The sequence below is a fragment of the Falco cherrug genome, chromosome 1 (genome assembly GCF_023634085.1).
Source record: "Falco cherrug isolate bFalChe1 chromosome 1, bFalChe1.pri, whole genome shotgun sequence".
Classification (NCBI taxonomy): Eukaryota; Metazoa; Chordata; class Aves; order Falconiformes; family Falconidae; genus Falco; species Falco cherrug.
The window spans coordinates 90,437,066-90,454,643 of NC_073697.1; the positions used below are offsets into that span (position 1 = coordinate 90,437,066).

A 17,578-nucleotide genomic window follows, 5' to 3' on the forward strand; every position below is an offset into this window, starting at 1 on the left:
GCCTGGCTGCTTCTTGAGTGGGAAAGCCCTGAACACACAAAGCCCCCATAGAAACCATGAAAAATTCAAGCCTCCACTTGCCAGCAAGTTTCCAGACACTGCTTCACTCCAGTGCCTTAGCTCAGGAACTGTTGTAGTGTGACAGAACAGCCGTGACAGCACAGGCAAGCACATCCCCACTAGCATGACTAGGGGCAACTCGAGGGCAGAGATCCTGCGCTTCCTAGATTCACACTCTCCCCAGTTAAACTGGTTTAAGCTGTACTTTGCCCCTTGCCTTGAAATCTCCATCACACAAACTCTTTAGCAGAGACCTTTGATGTTTGCAAAAGATTATTCACATTTTCTAACTAGCCAGCACTGTTTCTAGGAGGGAGGAAAGCACTTCTGTTTTGTTGAATATTTTTTCCCCTTTTTTTTCTTTTAAATAAAGCACTTCTTGGGGAAAAAAAATCAAAACCTATCAGCAACCTGCAGTAGCATCCCACCAGACTAGGGACAGCATCACCATACCCCTCCCCCTCCCCCAATCTCCAAAAATAGTATTTAATATACAGCAATAAACTCTGAGCAAGCCAGAGTCCCGGAAGACATGGACCTGCTTTCACCGCTCCTGTCCAGCCCAGCACCATTTCAATGCAGTTGCTACTGTACTCCTGGGACAAGTCCGTTTGGATCCAAGGTGAAACACACGTGCCCCAGACCTGCTGGGCAGCATGTGAAGCAGGGGTGCAGCACAGGAGGCCTGTTTGTGTAGTCACATATCTGAGCCTTCACAGCTCCAGCCTACTGTTGTGTTTGTGCCATTGAGAATACTTGTCTGAGCCTATTTGGGACTAGCCAGTGAAGACAGACTGGTGGAACCAGGCAGAACATTAAGAAAAGCATCCTCAAATTATATTAGACTTTGGCATTTGTTGTGGCGATCCAGAAGCGCCAGTAGGTAAATTAGCTCAGTGCTGGCCCAGTTCCTGTTTCCCTTGGATTGTCAGTAAGGATATTTCCCTCCCCGTCACATAAGTGCAAGAAGCAGACGGATCTCTCCCACATCTGAGCACCAAACAGAGCCTGAAACACTTGGTAGTTAGCAGCAGCTTGGAATCTGTCTCACATCAAGGGCTGAAGCTGCTCTGCTGGTCCTCTCCCTCCTCCTGCTGTTTTCCATCAGACAGGCCTGTTCAGCCCAAACTTCCCATATCGAGACATTTCACTGGCTGTTGCAATCCCATGTCATCTTAAAGGAAGGCCAAGGGACAAAGCACGGGTCTCTGCTCCCTGTTCTGACTCAACCAGTGCAGGGCAAGCCCTCAGCAAGTGAGTTTAGGGGTCAGGACCCCCCAGGCCACACTGCACCCAGAAGCTGTAAGCACCATACAGCTACGAGGACCTAGCCATGACTCACCCAGCTCTGAACTGCACAGACATGCAGGCACCAGACTGTCTGGAAGCTCTCCATCCTGCCTTTGGGAGATTTCTGGGGGAGACCAGACCTGAAGGACCTCTTCCAGTTGTTCTATCCCCCGCTAGGCTTTTTATCCATTGACCTCAAGGGCTGGAACCAAAGATACTCGCTCACAGTTCTCTGCTTCAGCTGTGACCTCCAGAGCTGGCATCCAGGGAGACTCAGATAGTCCCCAGCTGATCACAAGGGCAGGGAATGCCTGCCCCTTGGGGACAAAGAAAAAAACTACACAGAAGCTCCTTAAAAAAAAAAAAAAAATAATAGATGCTTCTTCAAATAGACTTTTATTCAAAGCCTGAGACAAAGGCACCAAAAAGAGAAGGGAATTCATTTGGCTTTCTGTTCTCTGCCACCTGGGATACTCAGAAAGGTCAGAGCTGTTGTTTTAGTCACACACACACACAAGGGGAAAATGGCCTGGCTTAAAAGTACAAAAGGAGGGGCTGATAGGGGGGTAATTAAAACAGGCTTTGGAACCACTATAATGAGGCTGGATTCAGGCCCAAAACATGACTGATGGTGTCATCTTCCCTTTATGAAGTGGAAGCTTTATTGAAATTGCCTTATACGCCCCTTTCTGCGTAACTGCTCCACAAATGAAGCCAGGGTCTGTTCTGACCCAGCTCCCCCACACTGCTGCACAGGGACACACACTTCACCTGCCTGCTGCTGGCAGGAGGCAACAAAGCACAAACAGGCTCATCTCTGACCAGTCTCAGTTAAATAATGCCTTGGATAGTCCCTCAAACACCCGTACTGGAAAGCTACAGCTAACCCAAACTTTTTCTTTCCCTGGTCAGGACCAGGTTCCTCAGCATAATCATCTGTCTCCCCTTGCAGAGATGGAACCAGCCTGACTGCGTCATTCCCAGTGAGGTGCCGACTTGTTATCTCCTACCATCCTCCCATCTTCCCACATCCTTTGTACGAAGGCTCCTTCTGAGGCAAACCTGTCCAGCGGGGATGGACCAACAAAGAAAACTGCTCATAGCACCATAACAGGGTCAGGAACCTCCCAACAACCCAGACACAAGCTTTTTAGTAACAAAGATGCAAAAAACCAGCCAAACCAACTAAATTGAAGCCATGAAGAATGAACTGTTCCTTCTCCCTATTCTTATTCAAATAAGACAAATTCATTTGAATGGAGCAACAGGTACACAACAGATCACACTGTGCAGCTTTGCCTTTGGGCGGCTGATGGCACCAAATGGGTGTCCTGGCTGACAGGAGAGGCAGGAATAAACTATCCTAGAAGACTTGTCTCCAACTTTTGCACACCTAAATGCATGCCCCTTTTCTCATGCTAGGCAAGGTGATCACTGGGTAAGCCACTAGAAGCTGAGTGATTTCTTGCTTCAAGGATGCTCAAATAAAATACAACCTAAAGGGCCTGGAGGAGAACAGCTCCTTACAGAGAAGCTTGCTTTCAAGCCCAGGTTCTTTGCTTAACAAATCAGCGCAGTTTATGCTTCTCAAAACTGATAAAGATCTAAATGTCTCTGTGCTCCAGTTCGAGCAATCCCAAAAATGCTGGAGAATCTGCAGGCACTGTCACCAAATGAAACAGTGCTCATATATTATAAGAATTTTATAAATACTAGGATTTTAACAGCAGGTAGAAGACAAAGCAGACAACTTCAAGCTTACTGCCTTTTCATCCTCAGGTTCGTTCTTAAGATCTGCTCTCTAAAGCCTGTCTTCTCCTTCAGCTGTAGCAGGGACTCTCTGGCTTCTCCCAAACTGGCTGTAACCATTTGTGCAACTGGACAGAAGGTAATTAAGGTCCTACTGCTTGCTTTTTAGCTCACAGACATAGATTTAGGGTCAAGCCTATAGCAGTAATGTATGTGATCAGGCAAGGTACAGTGTTGCTGCTGCAGAAAGCAGTGCTTTGACGCCTCCCCCAGATCCTGTTCTGGAGCCCGTGAGCTGACAGCTCATATCACAGCTTGCAGGTTAGGAGGAAGCAGAGCCTTCAGCTGCTCGGGCCCAGCACAGCGGAGAGGCTGCTCTTCTCGTTTCCTTTCCAGAAACTAGGGAATTCTGCTGACCCTTCTCAGCTCAAACAAAGACTGAGTCACTGTAGGGGATCAAACCCAAGAATAACCACTAGGAAAACTCAGGCCCAAGGAGGAGCAGCAGCAAGGTGGCTCAGTGCCCCTGCTCTCGATAAAGGGAGAACGCTTCTGCGAACAGAGATAGCATGAGGTAAAGTGTTCTGTGAGCACAGAGCACACCAGCATCACAACTGACCCACAAGGATGCAGTCCTGCCTGGGACAGATCCTGCTCCAGCACACAGAACATCTCCCCCTCACCAGCCAGAAATGCTCAGCAGGTCAGAGGCACAGACCGCGGGAAGGCAGCTCCTCAGGGCCTGCAGCTCTGGATCAGCAGGCGCAGCAAGGGCTTTCACTCTGCTTGGCCTTTGTCAGGCAGGCGCAGGCTCTGCATGTGGAAACAGAAGCCTCTTGCAGAAACATCCCTGGGGGAAGAGGGTGACCTTGTCTCCAGTGTTCTGTTCACTTCCATCTCTCTGAAAGGCAACAAACCACCTCGGCTCTACAGTACTGAAATGCTGGACATCTGTCCCTTCGCTACAATGCCTTTATATGCAAAAGGCCAAGCTAAATGAACACTAACCAACTCACTGTGCTTCTCGTCTCTGCAGGTAGGCCTGGTCCTTACAACAGGGAATGAGAGCTCACGGGGAGCATCCATAAGGTTGTTCCTCTCTGTCCTATGGCACCAGCTGTTCGCAATCACAGTCACGGGGCAGGGAGCTAACCATCAGGAAGGTCAAGGAACAAGTCCAGAACCCCCTCTGTAGGTCACCTGATTCTCAGCTTCTTCCAAAGGACAGGTCACTTGCTAGAAAGGGCAAAACAAGGAACTGGGCTTAAAATGAAACCTTTGAGAAGAAAAGGATATTAAAGGAAACAAAAGCCATAATCAATACAGAAAACAAGTGCATCTGATCAGACGCTAACAACGTCATCCTTTCGCGGGCTACAGCAGAATCCCTCTGTGACGGATCTAACATTACAGTTGCCAAACTAGGACAGTCTCTCCCAACTGGTACAGCAAATCAGGCCAGATAAATCCCTCTGCTCCTGGCGCAGCTTGCAGTCTTAGGAGGGGAATGTCTCCACAGAGGCTGAGCTGGAGTCTTGGTATCTTTTTGCAGGCAAGTACCATACATTGGGTTGCACATGTTCAGGGAGATGCTGAGCCAGGTTCCGTCCTCCATAGCCATTAGTCACCCAACAACACCCTAACGCTTCCACACTCCCAGACAAAACGTGTACCCAGGTCTGGTTTTAAGAGCTGCTTCCCTGCTTAAGGAACCGTATTCCACCCCACAAAGGCAGAGATCTTGCAGCACATGGCTTTCTCTCGGTGTGGGACTTGGCCCAGGACTGGTAGCATCAGCTTTCAACAGCCCAATACACAGACAGCCAGGACTCAGTTTACTCTTGGATGCCCCAGGGAAGATCAGAGGCTGCACATGGTGCGAAGGGGAAGGCGAGGGCCTCGCTGTGTGCTGGCAGGGGGAAGGTAAGCTCCCTCTTACCTGGACCTGCTATTCATTCCAAATGAACCTTTTTTTTTTTTTCCTTCTTCTTTCCTTAAATTATGAACAATATGGAGAAATTGAAAGCAACCGTGTTTGGTCCAACTCCTTCCCTCCCAGCCCCTTGGCTGATGCTCTGTGGGGCTTGCTCTCACAATCGGCAGAGGCAGAAGAGGGTAGGAATGAAGACACCAAAGGCCACCAATATAGGAAACATGAGGCTGCTGTTGTCCGAGGCATAGGGGTTTGGTGTGCGTGGGCCTGACTGAACCCGGTTCTTATTTGCCTGTTTTTTAACACTAGAGCCATCATCATAATCATCTTCATCATCATCTTCCTCTTTTTTCTCCAGACCTGGGTGCGGCTGCAGCTTTGGAACATCTGTTGAACAAGACAAAAGATTGCAAGGAGGCAGAATGTAACCTGGGAAATCACCCGAGTCGCTCCCTTCCCCTCTCCCTGAGCCAGCATGAAAACAGGCGACAGGGAATCTGATACCACATCAACACCACAGCCAGAGCACCCCAGGAAACAGAAGCATACTTCCTCACGAGGCTCACACCACTATTTCTTTCCTCTGTGATGCAAGAGCATCTAAAGAAGACCCAGTCTGCAAAGAAAACAAAATCCTTCCACCCCATCTCATGTCACACAGGAGAAGTTACAGCATGTCACAGTTTAACAACACGCTTTCTAAGAAGAAAATTAACTCTATCCCAGCCAAAACCAGAACAAAGCACAAAAGCACATTTACAGCATACACAGTCAGATACCGCAGCTGCTCAGTGAGACCTAGTCATGAATAAGCACCTGCTGCTTGTGGGACCAGCAAACACAGGTCCAAACAGCAATGGGAACAGCCCTTTCCACACAAGGTCCTACCTCACATCACTGCACCCCCAACCCCACTCTAATCCAGTCCTATGAGCCTGGAGCCTGAATTGCAAGTCCCACACACAGCAAGGTGGCACCTAGCCACAAGGTTACCCACCAAATCTTCAGCAAAACTTGGCAATACCTGACCAATAGTAAAGCAAACAAATGCTTTGGTCAGGGGTCTTAAACCTCTCCTGTTCGGGATCCAGAGGGGCTCCAACTCCAGCACAGACTTACAAAGAGGGTGATGAAAGAGCAAGAAGTTTACTAGCACAACCCGCTGCTATCCAGAGGAACTGGTATCTGGGCAAAAAACACTGCCTTGTCCTCTAGCTGAGGAGGCAAAACAAAGCTCGAGGTAAGAAACGCTTAACTACTAGCTGAAGATCTTCATAAATTACTTGTCTGCAGGACTGCCGCTGACTTCCAAGACCAGAGGGAATTTACCTGTAGCTATAAGCTAAGGCTGACCAGTGTTCCCTTCTCCTCTATCCCACATGCAGGCAGTTCCAAACCAAACTTATTTTTCTTATTCCAAAAATGACACAGCTTTGTGCACTTGGAGGAGTAGAAAGACACTACACACTTATTTCGCTCTGCAAGTGCACTCTGTGGGAACTTGCTGACAGAGAAACAGTTTTGGCAGAGGTGGGTCAGCAAAACCTATGATCTCATGGTCTGAGAAGCAGCAGGCTGCTCTCCAAGGGGGAAGAGCCTTTTGGCTCAAAAACTGTGCTTACCTTCCACTGTTCCTTGCAGGATGTATAGGGCACAGATTTTCGGATTGTCATAGTAGCCCTAGAGAAAGCAAAGAAGGAAGTCAGCTGCATCATGTGGCTGGGGCAGAAGGGGAAAAGATCAGGGCTCTGCCCAGAAAAGCTTATTACCTTTACAAACTCAATGTGGAGCTTCCCTGTAAACGTGGAAACCTCTCCCTGGACACTCAGTTTCCCCTTTTTGATACTCATGGGAATGATCTCATCGTGAGCTGTGCTGTGTCCAACTCTGTCAAAGATGTCCAAGTCCTTCACCACCACGTGGCCGTTTAAGCGAACATCAAATACCTTCAGGGTGGAAGAAGTGACAGAGTGTCAGCACAGATTCAGACATGTGATGCTTGAAACGGGAAGGGAACAGGAAAGGTCTCTGCTTGTTATGCACCCAGGACCAGAAAGCACTGCAGCATGCACTGTCCCACCACACATGCTCCACTCCCTTGGGAAGGATTCAGAGCCCAAAAGCAGCCAGGTAAATATCTGAAGCATGAGCATTACTTTCAAATACCCTGAAATCTGCCGTCTTCTTTTAAAATAACCCCTATGCCTGCAGTTCAGAACTGAGGACAGCACAATTTTATTTTGGTTTATTCACACTTTTCTTTCACAAGCTTCTTTCCACCTGCTGGCTGAGGACCTGCTCACACCACCCCAGGGTGGCTGCAGCACACCACACCCTAGGGAGTTAAGCCATTTCTAACTAACAGCCTGCAGCAGAACTGAGGAAACAAGCTGGTGAAGGCCACAGGGTTTGAAGGAGGTAAAATGTTAAACTGCTAACCACATCTGTGAATGCAGAGCGAAAGTCCTCCTCAGGGCTGTAATGACTCAAACTTCTCTCAGCACCTGGGGAATCCCAGCAGAACCACATGAAGGAAGAGGAACCAAAGATACCTCAGCCCTTCAGTTTAATCTGAGGCTGCTTTTTGCATCCAGCCCACCAGTTCTGTTCCTGCAAAGACTTCTCTTGCAGGAAGGCAGCACAGTGTGTAAGAAGCAGGGCTCTAAAGAAGCTGATGAAGTCAGGGGAAAGCCAGGCTAAAACACACACCACTTCTCTCCCCATTTATCATAGATCTTTGAGTTCTTTGTGCTTCTGCTTCCACATTTATACATGAGGAATTTAAAAAATGGACAAGGATTATTCTTTTCTCAAGACCAATAAATAGGATTGAATTTAACTCTGTGTTTTCAGAATCAGTTTGAACCAGTTTCAAGTCTTACTACATTTGTAAAAATTGTTTCGAGTAGGTTATTTAACCCAGACCACTTCCCTGATTCAGTCTGTGCAATACTTCCTCCAGCACAAGCATGCTGTCAGGTCAGGAACAAGCGTTCAGGAAAACGGCAAAAAAACTTCTCCTCAAAGCCAGCACAGCCTAAACAGATTGTAAAGATCTAGTGCTAGTTATGTTTAGTTGCACAGGTTTGTTTGAATACTCTGTAGTGCAATTTTCCAGGCCAACTGTATACCTGGAATGTGCTCTCTTTGAGCTCAGTTTCAGAGCCCATGAGAGCTCTAGCAACTAAGTTAACCATTAGTATCTTACTTCACTCCCTTCTCCAGCATGCAAAGCAGCAGAGGCAACCTGGACACACAGAGTCTTAGCCAGGAACTCACATCAAAGAGACAAGCAAGGAGCTGTTGCTTACCTTCTGTTGAGACTGTGCAAAATAAACCTCTGCAAACTTCAACACCAGCACATAGTCACCCTCCTCTTTGATGGGAACTTCATAGCCAAAGGTTTCCTCATTGTAACGCTCAGTCTGGTACAGAATCTGATCTTCCGCATTGGACCGCAAGATTGGCAGCTTCATGCCATAGTCAGAAGCTGGGTTTCAAGCAAAAAACAGTGAGAGGAAGGGTTAGTTACTGAGGCACACGGAAGAGACACTTCATATACTCTTCAGGTGGCATTAGCTCTTATGCCCTTCAGACCTGTTTTCTCTCCTTGCTCTGACGAGGAGGCAGCATTACTGGAGCAAGAAGCAGAGGTAGCCAAAGCTCCAGAATCCAGGCCCTGCAGAAAAACAGGTCTGGGCCTGCGGCAGTCTAAAACACAGTAAACTCACTTGCACCACTTCAGAAAGAAGACTGTTTCACAAACAGGGCAGAGAGCCAAAGGACTGGGCTATTGACTCCTGCTTCAAAGAGGAAAACCACCAAGAATATTTTTTTAAAACATTTTCAAATTACGGAGTCTGAGTACAAAAACAAAACAGTCAGTGCAGGACTCATTCGTTCAAGAGATGTGAAGTTAGCAGTCAATGGCATCAGGTTTTAAGAAACTCATCCTCCTCAAGTGAAAACCTGGGGACTGACAGAATGGTGAAAAGCATTAGACATCTTAAAAAACCCTTTCTTCTCACCACAGCCATGCAATACATGCCACCTTGAAAACAGGAAGAAGGAAGTAAGAAAGATCCACAAGGATTTCAGGAGCACCAGCAGCTCCATCAGCTGCTGTTCTCACAGCCACCCAGCTGAAATGGGTGCTGTCTGTAGGTATTCAAACAGCCCCACAAGAAGGGCCCAAACAACATTCCCAAATGGGACAATAACTGAGAAAATAAGAGAAATCGTAACATTTGCCAAGACTTTAACCCAGCTTGATGTTTTATTGTGTCAGGGTTACTGTACAAATGCAAACTGATGCATGCCTCAAGAGCTCTGAATCAAATAATTGCCCAGCAAAGCAGGGGCAGGAGAGAAGACTGTGGACATCACCTGCCCACTGACACTTCAGGCAGGAGAAGCTGATCCAGACAAAGTTCTCCGCTGACACTTGCCACTTCCATCCTCATTTCCATGGGAACAGACACTGTACTGGCCAAGACAAAGCAAGAACTACTAACCCAGCACACGTTGCCAAAGACAGAGCCAATGCAAACGAGCAAGAGGAAATTAATGCCAGCTCTTAAGTCTCCTGTTTCACACAGAGCTACTCTGGCAATCTTCTGCTTCTCTTTACCACTTGAACCAAGGCGCAAAGGCTGAAGACTAATCACCAGAAAGACAGAGGGTGAAAAGTTTAACTTGTCCTCCCACAGAGATATTTCTGGCCAGCTATGGATTACAGTGATAGTGAACCAAGGAATCCACAGAAGTCAGCTCCTATTAGAGGAAAGCCTGCACAGAAAGAAAGTCCTTTAATAGCCAAGAAGGTAACTGGAGAGGCAGACTGGTCACCTGTGTATCAGAGCTCTGCTGACATAGCTGTGGAAGTGAGCTTGATTTTAAAGCGTACTGGGCACACCGAGAGGTAGCTCACCAAGCAGTGCACATTGAGCTGCAGCTCAAGTATGTCTGGTGCCTGGCTATTCTGTAATTGCCATCGGCACGTTTTGTCCTTTAAGGCACAGCATCTGAACTGAGGCTTGGGGGGAGGGGGGAAGGTTTTAATTTGCCCAGAGGCAGTACAGCCCAGAAACAGCTATCCCTTGGTAGTTTCCTCCCAGTCAGCCACATATTTCTGCTGTAGCCATTACATGCCTATCAACACAGAGAGGAACCCAGAGTAAACCGAACAATGGTGCAATAAAAAGCCATTGAGGGAAAAGCAGCTGAGAGCTCAAAGGGGTAAAGTCTCCTTTGCTGTGCCTGGCACCGCTGGCTGAAGCAGGATTACTTGAACAGCCTGCTGGTTCAGGAGACACCACAGGCTTTCCCCAAAGGAAAAGCATGTCACAGTGTGCTTCAAACAGACTCTTTTTCTCCTCAACTCAAAAATAAACCGTTCAAGTCCACAAGAACGTTCAAGGTGCACATGTGAGAGGTCTGTGAAGCTGACCTACAGGGATCAGGGCACCTTGCGTGACTGGGGCGCCAGCTTCCACTGGGATGAAAAACTCTTAATGAATCATAGTAGTATTTAAATGTGACCTCCCTTGTATCCATTGTGCCCAACCAGCTCTCCATTTGGGATGGCACTCAAGCAGTCTAAGCAATGGCAATCAGGACAATCCTCACCATCCTACATGGAAACAGTGAAGGCTAACTTAATAGTCAACAAATGACTCATCTTTCTCTGCACTCTACCACTCACCTGTGACTGACAGCAGGAGCAGCTCAGCACAGCTAACTGTTCAATATATTTGTCAATCAACTAAGTTTTGGCATACCGGTTTCCAGAAACATGCAAACTTCACACAGCCAGAGCAGTTTCAGGGCAAGTAGGAAAAGGCAACCCAAGTGCAGGTGCAGCATTAGCTCTGCCTCCTGTCCTTACTGGTAGACAGATTTTACCGATCCAGTAGTTCAAGCAGCTGATCATGTCCCATCTGCCTCTACTGCTTCTGTCCCTGCCCTGCTCCTGATCACCCTGCCAGGACTGGCACAGGGAACAGAGAGGCAAGTGGCACCTTGCTCCCGGCCCCGCTGGGACCAGGCTGCCGGCACCAGCCCGCACCGCCAGCGCTGCGGCTGCGGGCAAAGCGCCGTCCGCGCGCCCCGGGCGCGCTGCGGGCTGGGCTCCAGCCTGGCAGGTCTTGCTGGGGAAACCGGGGGCTTCCAGCGGAAAATGGGAAAAAGGGAGCCAGGCGGCTGCAGGCGGCCAGTTTGGCAGCCTGACCGCTCCCGTCGCCTTTCCAGCCGAAATTCCACGCCAGCCCGCGTGCAGCGGCTTCCCCTCCGGCGTTACACAACCCCGTAGCCCGAGGCCGGACTAATCGGCCCGGGGCTGGTCCTGCCGCCACCGGGGCCCGGGCCCGCGCCGCCGCCGGGGGAGGCGGGGGGCACAGCCCAAGGCCGGGCCCGGCGGGGGCACCGGGGGGGCCGCGCTCCTGGCGGGTGACAAGTGCCGGGCGGGGGCTCCCCGCGGGCCCTCGCTGTCCCCCTCCCGCCCGCTCCGCGGCGCCGGGCCCGGGGAGAGGAGACCCCGCCTGCGGGCCTGCCCGGGCCGCCGTAGCCCTGCGGGGAGACCCGCCGACTCTCCGCGGCGGGGCCGGGGCAGGCGGGACGGTGCCAGGGGGACGCGGGTCTCGGACCCCCGCCGCCACGGGCGGGCGGCGCCGCCGGTGGAGCGGCGCCAAGCGGGCCCGCAGGGCAGCTCCCCCCCCCCCCCGACAACCCCGGCGGGCCACCGGCGCTCCTCCGCCACCCTCACCTCGGCCCACGCGGCCCTCGAGCGGGTCCTTGCGGAAGTGGATGCCGTTCACGTCCACATGGGCATCGCCGCCCGCATTGACGGCCCAGATGACGCTGTCGGCGAGGCCGCCCGCCGCGCCCCGCAGCAGCGGCAGCAGCAGCAGCAAGGGCGGCAGCAGCGGCGCCCCGCGCGCCCCGGCGCCCACCATGTCGGGCTCCCGGCGCCGCGCCCGCCCCTTCCTGCCGCCGCCAGGGGGCAGCCTACCCCGCTGCCGGGGCGGAGAGCGCGCCGGCCAATCCGCGCGCTACGATGCAAATATTAATTTTCTGCCCGTCTGCCATTAGGCAGTTGCGAGCCCCTATCTGCATATTCATAACTCCCCGGGCCAATGGGCGGCGGGAGCGGGCGAGCAGGCTTGGTTGAGAGGCGAGGGGACGGGGGCGCGCTGCGGCGGGAGGCGTGTCCGGCGGGAGCGGAGCTGGCCGGCCCGGAGCGGGGAGTCGGTGCCTGCCAGCCGGGAGTGCCCAGGGCCAGCACCGCTCGCTCGGGGAGGGGAGCGAGGGCAGGACCGGCACCCCCAGGAAGGAGCGTCAGGGAGGGACCAAGGTTCCCCAGCGGCGCCTCCGCAGCGAGGATACAGCCCGGCGGGCTCCCCTCAGCGCCGGACGCCTGAGGGGAAAGCCCCGCCCCCTCCGCCCCTCCAATCGCGAAGCTCCAGCGCGGCCGGAACGCAAGGCACTGTGGGACGGCGGCGGGAAGTGGGGTGCCGGTGGGTTGCCGAGGCAACGCGCGGCGCTGCGGCAGGACACCGCGGGCAGCGAACGGGAGCGGGGCGGCCCGGCACGGCCCCGGCCCCGGCGCTCGGGGAAGCGGCTGGGAGCGGAGCTGGGGCAGCGGGAGCTATGCCGCCGTCGGGGGCGGCTCCGTGTTACATCCCGGTAGTTTCGCGTACGCTGAACAGCAACGCCCGACACCGAGCCTGTGCCTCAGCAAAAGACGCTGCCTCCCCCGCTCCCCACGCCACGGGGTGCTGGAAGGGGCAGCTACCGCAGTGGTGAAGCAGCTGGGTGGCGTGTCTGCTTGACAAGTAGAACAGCCGGTAGACGAGGAGGGGGGAGCTAACCGTTACATTGCCGGTGATGTTTCTCCCCGTGTTGCATTTTACAGGATAATGTAAGGTCCTGGGTGTTTTTCTGGAGGACCTTGGCGAGTTCCTGGGTGGGCCGGAGTGAGACATGACAAGTGGAGACTGGATGAAATTCACTGAACGGTGGGGGAGCAAATAACTTAGTGTTTGCCTCCATGTTTGCCCTCCTGTCTGGTCTCGGTGTTTCTCAAAGCTTCCAACACCAGCCAGGCCTGGCGCCTGCGCTCCAGCCACCAGCTGCGTTAGCAGCAGCTGCTCCCAAGTCCCAGTGACTTTTTATTAATCTGAGTCTTCCACAAAGCGTTTGCTTTTAGGAATAAAAACTTGGTGCTGCAGACTGAGAATTAAATGGGTTTGTTGCTTTTGTAATGCACCTACGAGGACTCTTAACAGGACAAAGCCTTGGAGAAGTGAATTTAATTGGGGAGGGGGGCAACCACCCACCCACCCTCTGCTGCCTAACCTGCTCTGCCCAGGAGCGGAGTGGGCCCCACAGCGTCTTCCTGCTGCTGTCACATCAGCAGACGTGGCACTGCTGTGCTCCCGCACCAGCATTGCTGCTGGGAAAGGGTTCCTGAAACTACAGTGGCTAGGAAAGCAAAAAGTATTGTAAAACGCACACGCTTAGCACTTCTCCAGATTAAGCCACCTCATGCTGGTTCCTGGCAAATCGTCTCAGCGTTACAGACCAGACCACAGCCCTGGCAGCATCTGATCAAATCCAGACTAATCTCCTGTATCCCTGCTGTGTGTGTGACCTGTTGGGCATCCCACAGGTTTGGTTAGTAAAGGAGTGCTGCAAGCAGCCATGGCCAGGACAATGCTGTCCAGTTGGCGAGGTTGAGGGAGGTCTCATTAGAGCTCATTTGTACTAATTACAGACGATCCTCCCTAATCTCTTAAGATTTCTCAGCTTAGACTGCGATGCGCTTGGGTCAGGAGCACAACTTCAAAGCACGTAAACACTCTGTGTCACCAGGTTACTGCCATGAGTTGCAAAAGTGAAGTGGGGAGAGGGATGGTATGAATCATCAGGAGTCTGAGGTGGCCAGGGCTGAGGTTACAAACATGAATGTCCATGTGTGTAAATCCTTGTATTTCCAGTCCTGAGACCCACCAGGGCAGCAAAGGTGGCCCACCAAGAGCCACACACAGCCCCGTGTGGCCCAAGTAGCCTGAGGCAGCTGGCCTTGTTGGCCCCTGAGTCAGCAGGGCTTTCACAGGTCTCACACACAGAATGGCGCTGGGGGCCCAAGTGCTGGCTGGGCAGAGCCTGGCTGAACCCCTGTTGTGCTTCTCAGTGAGCTGGGGAGCACAAGACTCATGGTGGGACCTTTGCTGCCTTGGTGGGCACAGGGGCCACGTAACCAGTAACTGGGGCTTCATTACAAACCCAGCATCAAACTGCTCTGCCCAGACCAAATGTGCCCATGAGCAAGAATTAAGGCATGAAGGTATTTACTAGCTAACATTTAGGTAGGACCAGGACAGGTCCCTCAGCTGAAAGGGCCTCTTTGGCTCCAGATGTGTACAAGGGCAGCTGGGAGTAAACCCAGCTCATCCTCTGCCTTGGGAGTGTCACCAGGGGCTTTTGTGGCTGTGCCAAGCCTGGGGCCCCTGTCGAGGGCTCCCAGGGCACCTGCGCATCTCACAGTGAAATATCAGCAACTCTTCCCTGAAAAGAGAAGAGTTTCCCTAAAGAGTTCCCCTCCTTGAACAGAGGGGAAAACCCCTCTCTTTCCCCTCCATCTGAGGACTCAGCCTTTTTAGAAGGCAAGGCATTGAGCACTGCAATACCTCCTCTGCCTCCCCAGTCACAGCATCTTCCAATAACTAGCCTGGCTGATTATTTCCCAAGAATCAGCAGCTCATCATGAAGCAAGAGGAACTAACTGAGCAGCAGTGAGTGAGGAGGGATAGTGGCTGTGCTCATCCGGGTGCAAGGAGGAGCTCTCACTGTGGCTTACAGTCTGGCCGTGGCTGCTGGCAGAGGGTGGTGGACATGCTGTGGTGGCCTGAGTGCACGGTGGCCTACACTGCCGGCCCTGAATTGTTATATACGGTCACCAGCAACACGATGCCAGCTTGCACCCCAGATGTCAAAGGCTCTGTATCCTGTTACTAATCCACTGAGCCATCAGTCCCTTGATGCAGGCTGGATTTACACCAGTAACCTACAAGTGAAAGGCTCAGCATTCTCTTCTCAGTCTCTTGATCTCTCCCTGTCCCCTGGCAGCTGTGCCAAAATGACTCTCAGTCTTTAATCAGTCCTGCCTGGTCCACCTACAGCCCTGATCATTCACAAGTGGTGTGGGGCACGTTTTGGGTATTAGCTGTTTCCTGCAGGAAAAAGGGATCAGGATTTCAAGTGTCAAAAAAGAGCAATGGAGTTGTGCAGGTCAGAAGCAGACCTCATGGCTAATGAGATATCTAAGTCAGCGTGAGCCAGCCCCACTGCTTGAGCCAGCTCCCGAACCACAAGGGGCTATGGGGCTCAGGTGCCCATAGGGGACCAGCTCTGCCCTGCCATGAGGAGCTATTTGGAAGCCTCCCTGGTACTGGATTGGAGATGACAGCAAAAGGATTATCTCTGGAATTAGATTATTTAGATTGGAGCTTTAATCTCTGACCCTGTCTGCACAAGAAAACAGTAAAACTCCCTGGGATTATTTGGGGTTTGTTGTGCAAGTAAAACCAGGCTTGCAGCAAGAGCTTCTGCTGGAAGGGGGAAAAAAATGAATGCTTTGGAGACATGCCTTGCCTGACCCGTCCACTGTATGATGGTGACACCTGGCAGAAAAGAGCTACAGATGATTTGGCAGAGACCCCGCTTTCCTCAGAAGTAGCTGTGGCTCAGGACTGTCTCTGCAATGACACAGTGATGTCCTGCAGCCACCCTTCCCCTAGCACCAGTGTCCCTGCTTGCTTGGGAAGACAAACACAGCTCTGCCATGATACAAACACAGGGACCTGCCTAAGTGAAAATGGCAGCAGTTTGCAGAGAACTTCCCCAGCCACCATGATGCTGCACTGTGGATCAGTGCAGCCTCTAGGAATGGGTTTACAGTTTTAAAGAAATTAAGACCGTGTCCTGCCATCTGCCGCTGCAGGCTAAAGATGCGTCTGCTTGGTGCGGGACCTGGGAGGGAGCAGGCAGAAGCAGCCACCACGCTTGCTGCCATTGACTGTCCATCGGGGTTGTCACAGGTCCCCACAGGCAGGCACAGTCGCTCTGCTGCACACAGGCAAGCAGCGCAGCTGTCCTCTTACTCTGCAAACACAAGCAAGCTTCTTCCTTGACAGGCTCCACTGTAAGTGAAGCACATTTGTGTATCAGCACTCCCTAAGGCAGACACAAGCCTGCACAGGTCTCTCCCTCCTCACTATTATCCTAAGTACATATATAACCTACCAGGACTCTGGACTCTGTTCAGTTTATCACCCTCATCTCCTAAGCACAATACAGCTGCTGTACCAGAAATATGGAGATCTGTAAATATCCATTTTCCTATTTCATGGCTCACATACACATTTCTAGGACTGGACCAGCTCCATAGATACACACGCACAGTTTGCATACACCCACTTGCAAACAAACTCCTACTGCTGCACTCCTGGGTACCTATCTGCACTCTGCTTTTACACACACACGCACAAACCTCTCCCACTGCACACACCTGTGCAAACATGAGTACACACACACACAAATATAAGGAGAAACAGTTTTTCCATTGCTGGGATATCAGCCATCACTGCAGCTATGCTGGTTGGCACAGCAACAGGAAAGCAGAGAAAATCCTCCTTTGGGACACAGACTTGTGGACCCTAAGAATTTGAAAGGGAACCCAGGAAGTGAAAGATTTGAGATGGAGGAAACAGGAAGATATTGGTCCTTAACCTCCCAGCTGGAGTAAGGGTTGAAAACAGCTTCCAGTCACACCGATAAACACAGAGTAATGATGATGTCCTTTGAAGCCAAGCAGAAATCAGTCGTGGCAACTTGTGACTAAGCCTCTGCATAGAGGAAGGGGACAGCTGTAGGTCTGGCAGGATAGGGGAAGGGAGCAGGAGGTTAGGAGCACCTCGGGGAAAGGGGAAGGATGTTGAGCATCTGATGTGTCTGGAAGCAGCTGGTAGGGCCTGGAGGCTGCTGTCATGACACCACTGCAGACACATGCATCATCTTTGAGTGTGAACAAGCTGCAGAGCAGGGCACTGCCACACAAGGAGGCTCCCAGACAATCCCTAGCACCAGTGGTGTTACAGCTCAGCTCCCGCAGCACAGCACCCACTGTGCATATGCACACAGCTGTGTTTGAAATGGTCTGAAAGGCGGGGGGGGCAGGTTGGCTACTGCAGCCTATCCCCCTCCCACCCAGCTCCCCTCTGTGCCCTTTCTCCCATTGCTCCTTGCTGTGATGCTGAAAGGGCCCTCACCTGCTCCCTTGCAAGCACGGGGCACGCAGGAGTGGGGACCCTCCACACTGCCCTCACCATGAGGCACCTCCAGGCCCCTCAGACATGGGAGAGCAAGAGAGAGGGCAGAGCCCTGCTGCAGTCTTAGTGGCTGGCAGTGACTCCCCTTCCACGTCAAGGACTCACCTCTGGACCCCAGTGCAGATGCCAGGGTGTGCATCTGCTGAAGCCCTTCTCC

The 17,578-nt window shown here is 52.0% G+C and overlaps 2 protein-coding genes across 2 annotated transcripts in view; both read right to left on the reverse strand.

Annotated features, from left to right (window-relative positions):
• Positions 1 to 12,021, reverse strand: part of MLEC (malectin) — a 12,666-nt gene extending 645 nt beyond the window's left edge. Inside the window, exons 1-5 of the mRNA XM_055705580.1 lie at positions 11,796 to 12,021; positions 8,344 to 8,522; positions 6,802 to 6,978; positions 6,655 to 6,712; positions 1 to 5,419 (exon numbers count right to left, since the gene is read on the reverse strand). The exon at positions 1 to 5,419 is cut by the window's left edge and continues 645 nt beyond it. Coding sequence (XP_055561555.1) covers positions 5,190 to 5,419; positions 6,655 to 6,712; positions 6,802 to 6,978; positions 8,344 to 8,522; positions 11,796 to 11,985 — 834 coding nt within the window. The 5' untranslated portion in view covers positions 11,986 to 12,021 and the 3' untranslated portion in view covers positions 1 to 5,189. The remainder of the gene's footprint in view (positions 5,420 to 6,654; positions 6,713 to 6,801; positions 6,979 to 8,343; positions 8,523 to 11,795) is intronic.
• Positions 1 to 17,578, reverse strand: part of RNF10 (ring finger protein 10) — a 201,963-nt gene that overhangs the window by 102,466 nt on the left and 81,919 nt on the right. The window lies entirely within an intron of this gene.